Source organism: Trachypithecus francoisi, unplaced genomic scaffold (assembly GCF_009764315.1).
Source record: "Trachypithecus francoisi isolate TF-2019V2 unplaced genomic scaffold, Tfra_2.0 Contig00090, whole genome shotgun sequence".
In the NCBI taxonomy this organism is placed as follows: Eukaryota; Metazoa; Chordata; class Mammalia; order Primates; family Cercopithecidae; genus Trachypithecus; species Trachypithecus francoisi.
Genome location: NW_022680471.1, coordinates 1,130,053 through 1,147,012, shown reverse-complemented (window position 1 = coordinate 1,147,012; position 16,960 = coordinate 1,130,053). Strand labels below are relative to the sequence as shown.

General features: G+C 61.9%; 1 protein-coding gene across 13 annotated transcripts in view; it reads right to left on the bottom strand.

The window, feature by feature from the left end:
- Positions 1-429: 429 nt before the first annotated feature.
- The window catches only part of FAM207A (family with sequence similarity 207 member A), a 59,618-nt gene continuing 43,087 nt past the window's right edge, over positions 430-16,960 (bottom strand). For 6 of the 13 annotated variants that reach the window (XM_033234248.1, XM_033234174.1, XM_033234148.1 and 3 more), the window contains one exon: positions 13,142-14,840. In XM_033234248.1, coding sequence (XP_033090139.1) covers positions 14,717-14,840 — 124 coding nt within the window. In that variant the 3' untranslated portion in view covers positions 13,142-14,716. Of the gene's footprint in view, positions 1,800-8,904; positions 9,109-12,249; positions 12,669-12,695; positions 14,841-16,960 lie in introns of those variants that run through there. The other 7 variants (XR_004442557.1, XR_004442510.1, XR_004442525.1 and 4 more) reach the window with 7 other exon arrangements.

Genomic DNA, 16,960 nt, shown 5'->3' with positions numbered 1-16,960 from the left:
AGTGTGTCCCGGGGAGGCTGACAGTGGCCCTGGAGGCGTCAGGTCTCCTCCCAGGCCAGCAGCAGGGCCGTATGCTGGGAACAGGACCTTCTGGTGAGCAGGTGGGAAGGAGGTGGGTGGAGATGGTGGGCAGGGCTGCCTGGAAGACTCCCCAGGAATGGCCATGTGTGTTGGGAGCACTGCTGGAAGGAAGGTGTGACCAGGAGGAAGTCTCAGGGACGGGGTGAGGAACTGGAGCCCAGAGTCTGGGTGTGAAGAAGTCACCCTCAGCAGGCTGGGCCCATGGGCCCAGGGGCGATCAGGGAGGGGGAAGGGAGATGGGGAGGGGGCTAAGGCCTGCCAGGAGCCAGGTCCTGGTGGGCAGCAGATGGCACGGCGCCTGGCAGCACTGAACGGGAGTGGGTGGGAGGACACGGAGCCAGGCCAGCCTCAGTGGCGGGGTCCCGGGGCCCGTGTCCAGAGGCGAGGCCCACACAGCAGTGGAATGGTCCTGCAGGTGCACGGCCACAGTTGGCAGGGGTGGGGGCTTTGGCGCCCAGGCTGCCCAAAGCTTGACACTAACTTAGGGCCAACCAGACCCCACATCCAGGGCACACCCCACGGCGTATCAGACATCTACAGCCATGTAGCAAATAACCCCAAAACTTAGCAGTTTAAAAAGGCCTCCACGTGTTAGCTCCCCCATCTCTGGGGCAGCGTGGCTGGTGGGTGCGGCTCAGGTGGCAGCCACAGGCAGTCCCATGTCCAGGACGGGGCTCACGGGGCTGTGGGGAGGCCTCAGCCCCTGACCACGTGGCACCCCCAGGCTGCCAAGTCTCCTCCAGGTGCCAGACCACAGTCTAACCCCCTAGGTCTGGAAGTGGCCTCCCTTGTGCCTGCTGTGGGCTGTGGTCACACGGGTTACCCTAAGGCCACGTGGGCGGGGCTGCACCAAAAACATCTACCCGGGGTCAGGGCGTCCGAGCTGCCACAATGCCGGCTCCTGCAGTGCTGGCCACGTGCCCAGCAAGGAACCCTGTACGCAGACCCTGCTCTGCCCATTCCCCAGGGGCCACGAGGCACACAGACCCCGCTCTGCTCACCCCTCAGGGGTCATGGCGCCCTCATCCTGCTGGGCCAGAGACGGTGGCCTCTGCCCTCCTCATACTGGCCGCTGGGAGACCATGTAGTGGTGGCAGCAGATGCCTGTGCGGAGGTGTGCTGAGTGCTCAGGCAGGGAAACGTGCACACACACACACGCACGAATACACGAAGGGCTTTGTGGGGAAGAGGAGCCCAGGGAGCACGACTCCTGACACCTTCCGTGGCAGGCCCAGGGTCGGGGGTGCAGCAGGAACTCTGGCCTTGAATCCAGAGGCTCCGCCACATCTGGGGCTGCTCTCGCCAGCTGTGCAGCCTGGGTGACTCCACGGCTCTGGGTCGTGGGCCGTGCTCGGTGCCTGGGGGGCCTGGCCTTCTGTGTCTCAGTCTCCCCCACCGCCCGCACAGCAGGCTAAGGACGCCTGATCCGTGGGACGCAGGGAGCTGAGTGGGATAATTTCTGGAAAGCACAGCCAGTGAGGGCATGAGCTTTTGGCCGCCTCTGCCCTTCCCATTCACAGCTGCCTTGCTGCCTGCCGTGGCCTGGAGACGCGGCTGCGGACGCTGTCTGCTTGCAGTTTTTCCCTTTTTTAGCCCAAGGCTGAGCGGTCCTTCTGGACTGAGGTGCGTGGAGCCTGGCTCTTGACTGGCAACGGAGACGCTCTCCAAAGCTCCTGGAATGTTACTGACCGCCGGGCTGGGATGGCGCTCACATTCTTCTAGGTGTGGATAGTGGAACAAAACCAAAATATTAGCACAAGGCTAAGTTTGTTTTACAGCATCCCGTAATATATGAGGTGCTTGTTTGGATTTTATCTAAACAACTTTCCCTGCACACCCAGCAGCTGCTGAGTTTCAGCTCCCGGCCCCTGGAGTGCCTGCGGCTGAGGCTGGGATGGGGGCTCCAGAGGTCACTCCTCCCCTGGAAGACACACGTTGGCCTTGGGCCGGGGACTCTTAGTGATGCGGTCACCCCAACATACTGGAGCCTGTGGCTCTGCTTCCTCCTGGGGCTGAGCTAAGCAAGCTTTAGCTCTCGGGCCGAGTGCAAGGAGGGTAAGAGCGAAGTCTCCGACGGTGCTGAGGTCTGCCCCGGGGGCAAGGGACCTGTGTTTTCAGCACTACCGTGTGGCCCGTGGATGCCCAGGCCCCTGGACAATTGATATCTGGGGTCCACACTCCTGGACAGGGCTGAGGAGGTGATATCCCCAGACTCACCCCAGCACAGCCATGGAGGGCACACCAGACACCCACCCCGGCCTCAGGCTCCCACCCCAGCTGGCCCTGACATGGGTGTATGTGACGCCCTCCTGGCCTTGGCCTCTCAGGCCCGGCTCAGCCACGGCCATCAAGACCCTTGGGCTCCGGTGTCTTCTAAAAGCTCTGAGAAGCACCCCCTTGGGGCAGCCGGGGCCCTGACTACCCTCTGCCCCTCAGCTGGACTCCCTGTGGCCCAGTCCGGAAGGTTCTCTTCAGAACAGAGGGCAGATGAGGCAAGAGTCGGCTCTGAGCTCTGCCCTCCGGCACCAGCAGCGCTGTGAGGGCCCACAGGGTGGGTCAGTGGTCCCCAGGGACCTCGGCCTTAGGGAAAGTGCAGCAGAGGCCTCAAGTCCCCAGGCGCTCAGCTCATGTTGCCCTCGCTCCTCCAGAGCACAGCCCGAGCTGCAGGAGGGCAGACGCTCCACCTCTCAGCCAGTGTCCCTAACACCCGTGCCGAGAAAACAGCAAAGGCCGGTGCAGGATGGAAAGGACGTGAATGGTGAGGCCAGCAGTGAGCCCGGGGAGACCAGCCCAACAGCCAGTGCTCCCAGACACCGGCCAAGAGCAAGGCCCTATCCTCACCGCAAACGCCGCTGTGACGCGCTGACAGTGGATGCGAATGTGTGACAGACAGCGAGTGCCAGTGTGACCGTCACGGCTGATGCTGAGCACTGCACCCACACACCAAGGAACCCGCAAGCCCAGGGCTCAGCTCCTGCTCGCGGGGTGCAGGCCGGGCCTCACTGTCCTACGTACACAGCAGCATGGGCACTTCAGGCCTCTCCAGCCTCCTCCGTGCAGAGCCTGCCACCATCAGTGTTGCACAAGGGACAGGTGCTGCACAGAGAGGCCACGTGCCTTGCCCCGGGCTGCCAGCTCCAGAGAACGGTCCGGGGATGCCAGGGTCACCCGGCCCCAGGGCTGCTCCTGACCCTCCTGGGACGGATCCTCCGGGCAGAGACAGGATGAATCACCTTCCGGACGGTGCCTCCAGGTCAGAAAGCTGCCAGGCCACCCAGGTGCCATGCGAGCCGCTCCCCGGGGACAGTTTTCGGCCTTGGGTTGATCACGGCAGCTGTTTTCCATCTGCCAGGCCAAGCCCAGCTTTCATCCCCCATCACACAACCCTCTGCTTCCTGGGGCTCTGGGCTTATCGTGGTTTTCTTTTCTACTGTCTGGAACTGAATGTTTAGCTCATCTATTTTGTATTCTCTCGTTTATAATAAAAACATTTTAGATGAGAAGTTTTCCTCCCAGTCTGTGCGTTTCCGGCCACCTTCTGGAAGCCACAGCAGCATCAGCTCCTCTCTGACCTCACAGCGGCTCTGGAGGGCATCGGGTGAGTGTCCAAGCACCTCTCACCTCAGTGCGGTCTATTTCCAGCCTTCCTGCGTGCCTGGGGGTGTCTCACATGTGCATATCGCAGCTGCAGTGCGCCATTCGCGGGGGGCCAACCTCGGCTGCATGCTCACCCACCAGGGCGTGGAATCCCACGAATAGGGTTTCATCAAACAGTGACAAGGAGACACGAGTAGACCCCACGGTAGGATGGGAGGGGCCTGTCTAGTGAGAAACTCAAGGGAACAACCTTGCCAGAGGCCCACAAACCCAGAGAGCACAGGGACTGGGCTCATCCTGGAACATCAGGAGCAGGACAGTGGCCTGAATATCAGGACATCTAACGGCCAGACCAGTGCTGGGACTCCCGGGAGTAGCAGGTAGTAGTGGGCAGCAGCCTCAAAGAACCCCAGGACCCCCACCCAGGGGGCAGTTCCGGGTGGGGACAAGGACAGACAGGACACCTGGTCAGTCCTGAGAAGCCACACAGAAGCCTTGCTCTCAGACAGGCCTCCCTCAGGCCTGGGCTGCCTGGCTCTGAGCCCCCAGCAAGGTTTGCAGCCACGGGGAGGGGAGAAGTTAGGGGTCTTGACCTCTATGCGGCACCAGGTCGGGGAGCAGCAGGGCAGGCAGGGTGGGGTCCCACCTTGGAGGACCACCTGCCAAGGGTGAGGCAGGGGCAGGGAGGTGGCCGGCAAGCACGTCCCCCTCCCTACCAGCTGCAGCTTGGGTGACGCTGCTGAAAATCTGCAACCCCAAGGCCTCAGAGACACGACCTGCAGGACAGGCCTCTGCTCAGCCAGGCTGGAGACCAGCCAGGAGGAAACCTCTGCTGCCCTGAAATATGAAATTGGAACAGAAGGTTACGGGCCAGTTCACTCATAGGCAGAGGACAACTCCAAAATGAGGCCCTGGCAGGCAAAATACAGCCCGGCCCAGGAATTCCCATGCCTGAGCTCGGACTTCAGAAACAGAAACACAAGGCTGTGTGGCACACCTGCCCGCAGGAAAAACAAAACACCCAGTTTTCTCAAAGGGCACCGAGAGGGAAGTCAGTAAAAGCTCCTGATAAAAGTGTTGCAATGACAGGTTTCATTCCTACTTGATACAAATGAGCGTATAAAAGCAAATGCCTACGTACTTGTTGCGAATGCTTGGGTTTGCCCCTAAAACCACACACACACACACACACACACATGTGTGCACACGCTCAAGTGCGCGCACACACGCCCCCAGCTCCGCCCCGGAGAGCCAGGGCGAGGCCGTGTGTCTTGACTTTCCAGGTGCAATGGTGCTTGTCAGCAGGCTTTCCCGAGGACTTTAGGACACCCTGGGGCTTCCTCCCTTGGGCTGCAGGAAGGACTGGGCCCCTCGGGTGCCCCCTCGGCAGGGGTCAGTGGCGTGTGCGCATCCTCTGCAGCTGCAGTGACTCCCCTGGGTCCCACCTGCCTCATCTAAACCTGGATGCCACCCCACCCCCCGAAGCTTGAGTGGGAAGTATGGGGACCCCCGGCCTGAGCAGCCAGTGGTCAGCATGGTCACTGCCCCGGCCCCTGGCATCACCCCCAGGCAGGGCCTTGTCTGAGTGGACCCAAGTGCCCACTGGGCTCAGCTGTCCCCTGGCCTGAGTCCTTGGCCACTTCTCACTGAGCCCAGGGCAGCCAGGATGCTTCTGGGGAGGAGGAATGTGACCCAGCATGGGGCCCCGGAGCCTGGGGTCCACGGGCTGGGTCCTAGGGATCCCAGAGCTCTGTTCCACCCAGAGCAGAGGCGGGCGCTGCCTCGTGGCTGCAGGCCTGGAGCCCCAACCCTCCCCGCACACCAGGTCACAGAAGTTGGCTGACACTGACCAGCAGCAATGCCTGTTGGAAAGGATTTTGGGTTTTCGAGACACCCATGCATAGACACCTCCTGGTGGCACTTTCAGCAGTGCCCTGAGGGTCAGTCTGGCTGGGCTTGGCCATGGGTCCACTGCCCAGGGCAGGGAGGCCCAGGCTGGCTGGCAGCGGAAGGGTCCAGTGGAAACAGGTGGGGAGCAGCAGCCGCCAAAGGTGGGGGGTGGGGCCAAGGCAGCCCATGCATTACAGGAGCACAGGAGCCCCAGAACAGAGCTGCCAGGAAGGGCTCAGGGGTCCACTCCAGCTCCCCTGGCTTATGGAGGGTCGACTGAGGCCCACAGAGGGAGCACGACCTCCCCAAAGCCTCAGCCACCAGGTCTGAGGCCAAGCCAAGAGCAAATCACTCACTGGGCCTCGTGCTGGGGGCAGAGACCTCGCCCTGGGTCCTGCTCTCCAGCAGGCTGCGATCGTGGCATGTGGTCAGCGGACACAGGAACCCAGGACCGCAGGCTGCAGAGCTGCCAACGGGAACAGAGAGGTCCTGGGGCTCCCTCCCAGCTCTGTGGAGGGCTCCCCTGAGTCCAGGCCTTCCTGAGGCTTCAATGGTCTCCCCAGAGGCCAGGGATGTCCTGCTGGCATGAGTTTTGGCCACCCCTGCCCAGGCTGGCCTGGGCCCCTGACTGAGGTGCCCACTCTCTCCCAGAGGGGTGGGGGCATCTCCCAGGGGCACAGTGGGGTGCAGGTGAGCGGCTGTCTTCTACTTTTTTTTTTTTTTTTGAGACGGAGTCTGGCTCTGTCGTCCAGGCTGGAGTGCTGTGGCCGGATCTCAGCTCACTGCAAGCTCCGCCTCCCGGGTTTACGCCATTCTCCTGCCTCAGCCTCCCGAGTAGCTGGGACTACAGGCGCCCGCCACCTCGCCCGGCTAGTTTTTTGTATTTTTTAGTAGAGACGGGGTTTCACCATATTAGCCAGGATGGTCTCGATCTCCTGACATCGTGATCCGCCCGTCTCGGCCTCCCAAAGTGCTGGGATTACAGGCTTGAGCCACCGCGCCCGGCCGCGGCTGTCTTCTAACAGACACCAGGGTGTGCCTATGTTTCTGCAGTAAACAGGGCACCATCCCTGCTCCTTGGGACAGGCACCCTCTCCCCCTAGAGTGCTCCAGCAACACCAGACCACAAGGGCCTGACATAGGATCAGCCCTGGTACGCCTTTCACCCCCCACCATTCTGGACTTTCTCTCTCTCTGGAAAACGAGAGCTGCTACCTGCAGGGCTGGGCACGTTTGTGACATGGGGCCCCTGCCAGAGCCCAGCCAGCCCCAGAGGATTTGCAAGCTGATTTCCTGTCCCTGTCTGTAGCCTGGGCAACAGGGGACAGATACCTTCCTCGGAGAGCAGGGAGCTTCCTGCCAGCTTCCCTGCTGACCCCACGCTCAGTAGCTGTAAGCAAAAGCGCCAGCCTTCTGGGGCCCACAGCCTCACCTGGGAGACTGGGATGCAGACATGATAGCTGGGGCTCTGGCAGCTGCTTTGGCATGAGAACAAGGGAAGGGTGGTGGCCCCTGGGCTACCGATGGCATCGCAGAGGCTGGGACTGCCTGTGCCCAGACTTCTCACTTTGAGACGGAAAGGCCCACCGCGTTTTAAACATAACCTGCCAGGACTTGGGTCTTTTCTTAACAAGCAGCCTGCCATGAGACTAGGAGGCCAGCAGGCCCTGCTCATTCCCAGGACCGGCGAGCCCGTCCCCGCCTGTTCCACGTGGGCCTGAGTTCTGCCTACCCCTGGGCCCCACCTGGCAGAGCTCGTCCTAAAGCAGCAGAGTCAGGAGTGGGAAGCCTGGTCCCCGAGCACCTCCTGGCCAGAAGCTGCCTGCTGCCTGCCCAGCCTGGCCTCCACCCTCCTCAGTCCCCATTAGGGCTGTCTCTCCAGGGCCCAGGCCTGACCACCCTCCACTTGGAACTCTCCCACCTCCCATAGGTGCCCCTTTCCCTCCTGGGAGACTTCAGGGCCCGCCCAAGGGCCCTGAAGGACAGAACTTCCTGTGGCCGTCCTATGCCTCCGTGGCTGAGCTCCGAGGGGGTGGGCTGGAGCAGGGATCATGGCTGTTGCACAAACGAGACAGAGCTCGTGGGCCCTGCCAGGGACAGGCTTCAGGAAGCGGGAGCCAGGCCCTGTGTGGGCGGGGGCAGTTTCACCGGGGATGGAGGGGTCATGGGGCAAAGGCCAGGTCCAGTCAAACCCCAGGCCACCCAGGAGCCATGCAGAGTCCCAGAGGAGAGAGACAGGAGGCTGCCCCCATCCCGCAGGAGCTGCACAGACACAGGGCCGGCCGCCTTCTCCAATTAAACATCAGGGTTAATTAGAGTCTTCCGGGCCCAAGGGAGGGGACCGAGATGGAGTAATCACGGCTGTGCCACGAAATCCAGAGCTAACGTTGGGGGAAGCGGGGAGCATGCTGCCCACTGGGAAGGCGGGAAAGCCAGGACTCAGCCACCCATGGGGGGTGCTCCGGCCACGCCAGCTCTGGGCCGGAGCACACACAGGTCACATTCGGCTCAGCGGGGCCCTCAAGCCACCCGTCCTCACGACTGTGTGTGGTCACCGCCAGCATCAGGGCCGGTGGGGGATGCCAGAGCCCAAGAGGCCACGGGCTCAGCATGGCGGCTTCTCCTGAGACAGCAGGGTGGGGTGTTTGAGGGGGTGTGTGGAGTGTGGGGGGCCGTGGGGGTATGTGTGGGAGGGCATGTGAGGTGTGGAGCATGTGTGGGATGTGTATGTGGAGGGCGGGCGAGTGTGGGGTGTGTGGGGTGTGTGGGGTGTGTGGGGGGATGTGTGAGTATGTGTGTGGGGTGTGTGTGTGTGTCAGGGTGTATGGAGGGGTGTGTGTGGGGTGTGTGTGGGGTACGGGGGTGTGTGTAGGGGTGTATGTGGGGTGTATGGGGTGTGTGTGGGGTGTGTGGGGGGTGTGGGGAGGGGTTTGTGTGGCGGGTGTGGGGAGGAGCGTGTGTGGGGTGTGTGAGGGGTATGGGGGTGTGTATAGGGGTGTATGTGGGGTGTATGGGGGGTGTGGTGTGGGGGGGTGTAGGGAGGGGTATGGGGGGTGTGGGGAGGGGCGTGTGGGGGGGTGTGAGGGGTGTGTGGGGGGATGTGTGCGGTGTGTGAAGGGGGGTGTGAGTGTGCGAATCCCACCCCTGAACTTGGAGTTCGGGAGGGAGGGGCTCAAATGGAAAACAGATCCTGTCTCGGACTCTGCCTCCGGCCCCGTGACACCTGGGGTGCCGCTCCTCCCAGGACACCGGAGTGTGTGCCACAGTCCCCCTCACACAGACCGGAGCACGGTGGGAGGTTCAGCAATTAAGACGGGGTCTGGGGTGGATGCTGACCTTGAGAATGGAGGGGACAGCCGGAAGCTCCATGCTCCTGAATGTCAGCGCCCATCACCTGGCTGGCTGGGGAGGGAGGCTCTCTCCTCTCAGGCCTCAGTTTCCCCACTCAGGGCTTCAGGGCCTTTTGTCCTAAGTGGCCGGGAGATCAGGCCTCTGCTCCATGGCCTTGCAGGGACTCTGAGGCCCCAGGCGCCTCTGCATCTGTGTCACCGGGAAGAAGTATTTGGAATCAGAAAACATGTCATCACCGGTTTTCTCTAAGTAATACCCCACCAAAAATTTTTAAATGAGAACTCCTTAATCTTCAGGAAGACTGAAACAATCCAGGAAGAGGTCTGTCATTATCATCCTGGCCCACATTATTTTAACATCTCTGGAAAAAACACTTTAATTGGGTCTGTTTGACTTTAAAAAAACGGAGCTTTCCGTACAGACCCGAGGGTCTCAGCGCCAGGAGCCAGGCCCTGGCATGGAAGCCCCGGGACGGCAACTTCAAAGGGGAAAGAGGCAAGACCAGCATCCGCCTGGCAGCAGCCACCCTGGCATCCTGGAAGCACTCGCTGATAGTAGCGCCCCTGGAAAACCTGGTCACGGCGGCAGCTGAGAACCCACCAGGCTGGAGGGGCTGCCAGGGGCTGCAGGCAGACAAGGCCTGGGCGGCAGCCAGCACCCACCAGCGTCTCGGAGCAATGACCGTGGCTGCCGTCACTGGCTTTATCGCCACACAGGGAACATTCCAGAAGCAACACAACATGCCTGGTGTTTGTACAACACTTGGCTTCCAAGCAGCACAGAACCCTGACTCACCAGCTTGGGGGCTGCGGCTGTGCCTTGCCTCTGCCCGATGCGGCCCCAGCCACCGCCCTCCCTCCCCATGCAAGACGAAGGTCGAAGACCTGATGTAACCTTCATGGACAAACTCAGGCTGGCACAGGGGCACTGTGGGGCCTGGACAAGCCAGGTGCAGGCCTCACCTAGACAAACCCCTTGTGTGGGACGCTCTCAGAGCCCAGCGATCCAGGCAGTGGAGCAAAGGATCCGAACGCAAGCCAGCCCTCAGGGCCAGCACAGGGTCCCGCCGCCTCCCACAGCAATGCCGCACGGAACACACCCCTTGCCAGGAGCTGACCCACCCACACGTCTGGGGTGATCCGGGTGGACCCCATCGCTCTTCCCCGCAGGGGAAGGTGGAATGGGCAGGCTGAGATGGACAGTTCAGGGAGAGGTCCACCGGCACGCTGGAGTCGGCTCTGTGTGCAGGGCCCGTCCAGGCCCGGCTTTCTCCTGTGGACACCACACGCAGGCTCTGTGTGCAGGGCCCGCCCAGGCCCCGCTGTCTCCTGTGGACACCACACGCAGGCTCTGTGTGCAGGGCCCGCCCAGGCCCCGCTGTCTCCTGTGGACACCACACGCAGGCTCTGTGTGCAGGGCCCGTCCAGGCCCCGCTGTCTCCTGTGGACACCACACGCAGGCTCTGTGTGCAGGGCCCGTCCAGGCCCTGCTTTCTCCTGTGGACACCACACGCAGGCTCTGTGTGCAGGGCCCGTCCAGGCCCCGCTGTCTCCTGCCTCCCATTCGTTCGGTGACACTCATCTGTGCACAGTCCTGGTGCTGACCACACCGCACAGAGCAAAGACCCTGCTCTCAGCTTTCCTTCCGACAAGGAAAGAAGGAAAACCAGGGCCCCAGAGTGTCCAGGAGCATCGTGGCCAGGCCAGGAGGGTGTGGACAAAGAAAGGCAGGGGCTGGGTGCTTCTGTTTGAACTGGGAGATCAGACCCTGAGAAGGGGCCAGAGGTCCGGCTGGGCAAGTGGAGCCGGCGTGGACGCCCCCAAGGGCCCTGAACAGCCTCCACCTTCCTTCCCTCATCGTCACCTCCCAGCCTCAGCGCACTCGTGACCATCAGCAGCCACCCTACGGCCACCCAGGCCCCAGATTCTGGCCATGAGGCCCACACCGCCTCTGCAGCCCCCATCACGCCCACGGTGCTCAGCTCCAACTGCAGGCCCCCTCCCACCTGCAGCAGGGGCATCTAAAACTCTGGTGCCCGAGGGTTTAGTCCACCCCCTAGATGGGAGATTTTCCAAAACTCACGTCCCCCAGAACCTCAGAGTATTTGGAACCAGTCAAGACAAGGCCACAATGGAGTAGAGAGGGCCCTAGCCCAACGTGGCCGGTGTCCTTAAAGGACGTCACAGACACAAGGATGGGAGCGACGTGGCCACAAGCCAGGACGCCAAGGGCTGCTGGCATTTGTGGCACCAGGAGGCAGTGTCTGGAATCAGAAACACAAGTAATCACCAGCAGCCGGACAGGCAAAGAGGACCCTGCCCTGCAGACTGAGGGAGCGCAGCTCTCGATACCCTGAGTGCAGACCACCGGCCTCCGGGACACAGACAACGTGCTGTTGTCTGATGCCCCCACTGTGCGCCAGTTTGTCACGGCAGCTCCAGGAAAGGAACCGCTCAGCCAGCGAGGCTGGCCAGGGTGTGGGGGGCCTGGCCCGGAGCGGTGGGGACGGTCCCTGCTTGCATGAGGACCAGGGTGGCAGCTGGTGACACACACACAGCTCCTGGGAACAGGGATTGCTTACTCGGTGAGGGGCCCGAGAGGAAGGGAAGGAGGGCCGGGGGCTTTCTTGGGGAAAGGCGGGTCCAACAGCTGCTGGGTGTGGGCCTTGCAGAAGCCTGGTGGGTGCTGCGAGGTGGTTTCCTCAGCCCCCCTTGGAGTGGCCACACTAAGTGCAGACTGAGGGCGGCCAGGGACAAAGGAGACCCTGAGCGCCTGGAAGGAGGACTTGGGCCTGCTCGGGGCTGACTGAGGACAGCCAGGGACAAAGGAGATCGCGGGCGCCTAGAAGGAAGACCCAGGCCTGCCCTGGGCTGAGGGAGGGTGGCCCCCCAGGGCCTGTTGCTGTCCCAGCCAGGAGTCCTTCACTCTGGGCCTGGCGTGTGCTGTTCCTTTGGCCAACACCCCACACCCCCTGCAACCAGACACTGCCCTTCCTGCGGGACTGGCGGGGGGTGGGGCTCCTCCCACTGCCTCTCCTGTCTCCCACTGTGCCCCGCAGCCCCCCATATGCCAACACTGGGTTTGGGGCTGAGGCACCCAGGATGTGCCCAGGCCGGGTCTGTGGGCCTCGAGCCTGGCGTCCACCGTCAGGCACCTCCAGGCCCCAGGAGGCTTTGACCTGCTGTGTTAACCCTTTAACTCTGAAAAATGCACTGAGGGGCCCAGGGTCTAAAAGGCATGAAAGCCCAGTTAACTGTAGAACTTGTTTAAATCGATGACTGGGGGATTCATGCTCCTTCTCCTGAAGCTCCTACAGTCATCCTCTCTGACCTGCTGGTGCAGCGGCTCTACCCCAGGTGTCTGTCCAGAGAACGCACACGCCCCGTCCTCTGCCTCGAGCCTCCCTCTCAATGGTGGCCGGGAGAACTCAGCTGACAGCCACGACGAACCCCACACTTGGACGCTCTTCTGTCACGGGACGACCCCTTCCCAGCTGCCGCCATGGCTGAGGGTAGGGCTCTCTGCACCTGCAAAGAATGCTGGGGTGGCACTCCCGCGGATACTATCAAGGGCTACTTTCCTGGGACAATCTGCGTCCATCTCAGCCGATGGGACACCTGCTGCCACTCCTGCCCGTCACTGTCCTTCCACAGCACCCTCTTCCACGTGACTCTCAGGCACCACCAGGGGCTGCTCGCCCAGGGAGGAGTCAGACGCCCCTGAGCCCGCAAGGATCCCTAGAAGAGGAGCTGCGAGCCACAACCAGACAGGAGTCATTTCAAAACCAGGAAGCAAGGTTTTTAAATTTTTATTTTTTAAAGACAGAGATCGCTCTGTCACCCAGGCTGGAGTGCCGTGGTGCAATCTTGGCTCACTACAGCCATGGCTTCTTAGACTCAAGCAATCCTCCCACCTCAGCCTCCCCAGTAGCTAGAACTACAGGCACGCACCACCACACCTGGCTACTTTTTGTATTTTTTTTGTCGAGATGGGGTCTCACTATGTTGGCTGGTCTTGAACTACTGGCCTCAAGTGATACACCTGCCTTGGCCTCCCAAAGTGCTGGGACTGCAGGTGTATGTCACTGTGCCTGGCCAGGTTTTTCACAAGAAACCCAGACCGTGGGATGAGGATGTTGGAGAAAGTGGAAGCTGCCCCCGGCCCGCCTCCCCACCACGCTGCCCTGCGTGCATCCCACAGATGTTGTTCCCAACACTCGTTCTACCACAAAAACGGTTTTGTTGCAAGCACTGATTTGTGACTAGCTCCTCTGAAGCGAGAAGTCCGTTCTCTAAGGAGCTGGGGCTGGGCAGCCAAGCCGGCCCCACCCGAGGGAGTGTGGGATCTGCTGCCTGTAGCTCCTGTAGGCCCGTCTGTCCCATCATCGGGGCCTTGGAGGGTGTCCAGGCTGTCTCTGTGGATGCCGTGTCTGCTCGTGTCAGGGAAGGGCCAGGACACTGAACAGAAGGGATGCAGGCTCCTAGTCATCTGGGCCACCCACTCGCCAGGAAGCCTTGGTGGGGCTGCTGGGGCTCTGAACCCTGAGCAGGCGGCAGGGCCAGGGGAGGTTGGACCACGGGCGCTCACGACAAGAGGGGCCGTGCACACAGGGGCCACCCACATGCCCTGGAGCCAGAAGGCCGTGGAGCCCCTGGGACTACCCCTACCCCAGGCAGCCTGGGAAGGCTAAAGGTGCTGGGCCCCTGCCTGGGAGCTGAGAGTGGTCCTGCTCTGTACTTCCCAGACACCCCGAGTGGGGTGCACCACCACGCCCAGCCTGCCCAGCCCTGCTGCAGGACATGGGCCAGCGAGGTCCCACACAGCACTGGGGTGGCGGGAGCAGGGGCAGGGGGAGCCCAGCTGGGCCTCAGGGGCCTGGGGACGCACCACCCCCTTGCTTTCCACACCCTGAAAACAAGGACTGATCAGTCACTGATTCACAGTCCAACAAACCCCCAAATACCAGGGCTTCCAGCAACAAAGGAGGCCCTCTCCTGCTTCTGGGTCAGCAAGAGCTTCAGGGCGGGGCCCACTCCGCGTCTCCTCCCTGCAGAACCTCTGCTCTCCGCCCCCAGAGCAAGGCAGTGGGCGCCTGGGTTTGGAGCAGCTGGGAAGGGCGGGGGCAATGGTTGGGGTTAGGGGGCACAGCCCAGGGGGTGCATACAACAGGCGAGGAGCAGGCTGGGGCCTTGCCAGGGCCATCTGTGTCCCTGGTCACTGAGGGTGGTAAGGGAGACTGGAAGGGAAACAGACCCCCGGGTGGGGAGGGCCCCAAGCCAGCCCCCATGGCAGCCCCTGCAGGCCTCAGGGCTCCTGGATCCCACCAGGGCCGCAGCAGGAACCAAGGCTGAAGCAAATCAGGGTGGCTGGTGGCACAGCTGGGGCCACACCCAGGCACAATTCCTTCCCAGCACAGCCAGGAGGCTATCTTGGGGGCACCGGTGCCTGTTCAGGGACGGATTTAGGGCCTCCACAACTATAGTCCCCACAAACCCTGTGCACAGCCCGCCCTGACTCGGCGTGGGGGCTGCGGCCGCCAGCGGAGGGATGTGGCTTGTCGTCCTGAGCAGAGCAGGGGCAGCTGTCCCAGGTTGGGCCCAGCCCTGTGAATCGGGGAGCAGCTCATGGGAACGGCCCTGGGGGTGCAGGGGAAGTCCACAGAGCCCTTTATTGAGTCCCACAACCGACCAGAGGGAAGGGCGTCCACCAGGCTCAGATCATGGTCCTCGAGGGGCTGGCGCTTTCTACCTGGCCCACACGTGTGTCCTGAAGAGTTGGGGCACGCCCACTGTCCTGGTCAGAGCTGGCCACCACCTTCCAGCTGCATCTGCCGGGCCAGCGTCTGCCCGATGGCCACCAGGGGTCTGGCTCTGTAGGCCGGACTGGCCAGCAGCTCCCGAAACCGGGTCCGTTCTTCCTCACTGAAAAAATGGAGACCACAGATCAGCAGGCAGGAACCCCCAGGCCCCTCAGCACCCCCAGGATCCGACACAGCTCAGCCCCTCAATATCCAGGCACGTCGGACACCGGAATGAATGACAGAGGCCTGGGGCCACCACTGGACTGAATGTCGGGGCCTTGGAAACTCCAGCAGGAGGGGAGAGGCTGCCCCGGGCCCGCAGGGCCATATGCGTCCGAGAGCCCTGGCAGTGCCCACTGTGGGGTGTGCCGTGGAAGTGTCACCCGGCCCCGGCAGCAAGTCTGGGGCTGATGGGGCTGCTGCGAAGGCTGAGAAACGGGGCGGCAACTCACAAGCCCTGCAGACCACACCTTACATAAGAGACGACTCCCTCCACGGGCGACCAAAATAGACGCACATGAAGGAGAGCTGAGAGCCGGAGAGCCTGAGCTGGCACAGGCCTGCAGCAGAGGGGGGCACGGCAGCCCCAGATGGGTGCCACGGCGATGACCCAGCACAGCACCAGCTCACCCCAGCCGCCACCCAGCCTGGCGGCCACTCAGCTCCTGCTCTAAACCCAGAGCAGCTGCCGGCATCCCAGAGAGGTGCCCTGTGGAACACAAAGGTGACATGGGTCCCATCTCAGGCACAGAAGCCTCGGGGGCAGCTAACAAGGCTCCTTCACACCCCACTGGATGACCACCTGGGCAGGCTGCTCACACACCAGAGCCACCGAGGACAGCGGGGCTGGGGCCATCTCCACAGCAGGAGGCGGTCAGGCTCTGCTAGTCACTGACCACCACCTCCTCCTGCCACTGCCACCCTGGCCCCAGCATGGCAGCTGGGACGCTCCCCGTAAAGTCAGGGTGAAATGCCTCAGTCACAGCCTGGACATCACTAGTGAGCTCTGGGGCTATCAGGACCCAACAAGGCCCCACCAGGGGCAAACGAGGAGCCGAGCCCAGGGCAGGCCCAGGCCAGGTTCTTAGCACTATGGTCCATCCGGCAGAGGCCTGGGTCAGAGCTGGGGAGGAAAGGAGCCGTGACAGTGACGCTTGGAAGCGAAGCTGCATGGGGAGGGGTTGCAGGGCGAGCCTGGGCCTGCGCCCAAGTTTGGACACGGTATGGGACACGGGCTCAGAGCCCCTGGCACTGTGTGACTCCCATGTGGGGCCAGGCCTCCAGGTGCCATCCTGGACAACTGTAAACAGAGACTCATAGAGAGGGCCCTCCCACCTGAGAGAACAGCCCTTTCCTTGGTTTGGTACACATGGGAGCAGCCGTGGGGCACAGACCACCAGCCCCAGGAGCTCCAAGGCTCACGTCCAACACGGAGCCCCCAGGGGAGCATGACCCGGGGAGGGGCCACTCTTGCTTCCCACTGGGATCTTGGGATTGAAGGATCCAAAGCCACTCAAACATCTGAGCCCTGTCCCCACATGCCAGAAAGCACCACGCACACAGAACACGGAGTGAACAAGGGGCCTCCCGCTCTCCTCTCAGAAGCAACAAGAAACCAAACTCAATCTCTCATGAAACCAGGAGACCTGTTAACCTGAGCTGCTTCGAAATGCAGCGACTCCAAGGACGTGGGGGCACCAAGGGGTGCGGGCCACAGAGAGTCTGTGAGAGGAAAACCCGTTGTCCTGTCCAGGCAGGGAGGGGCTCCCTGGACCAGGCTGTACACTGGGGAGAGGCGGAGAGGGAGGCCAGGCAGGAGGATGGCCACATGGAGAGGGCTCTGCCGTTTCCAAACTGTCTCCAGACAAGACTGACCTGGGAAGAACTCAGTTCACAGAGAAGCAGAAACCAAAGAGGACAAACATAAAGATCTACAGGAAGACCCCGCTCCTGAGGAGGCCGAGGCAGGAGGATCACTGCAGCCCAGGAGGCGGAGGCTTCAGTGAGCCTTGATCACACCTCTGCGCTCCAGCCTGGGCCACAGAGCAAGGAACTGTCTCTAAAAAATAAAAACAAAAACACTTTAAAAAACTAAAAAAAACAGTTTACTATACTATCTATACTTGACTCTAGACACGACAAAGTGTCTAGAGTAAAAATGGATCAGAGAACACGAGACGGAAGACAGATCAGAGAGATGTAGTAAATGCGTAATTGGTGCCCCTGAAGAAAAGCCAAGAC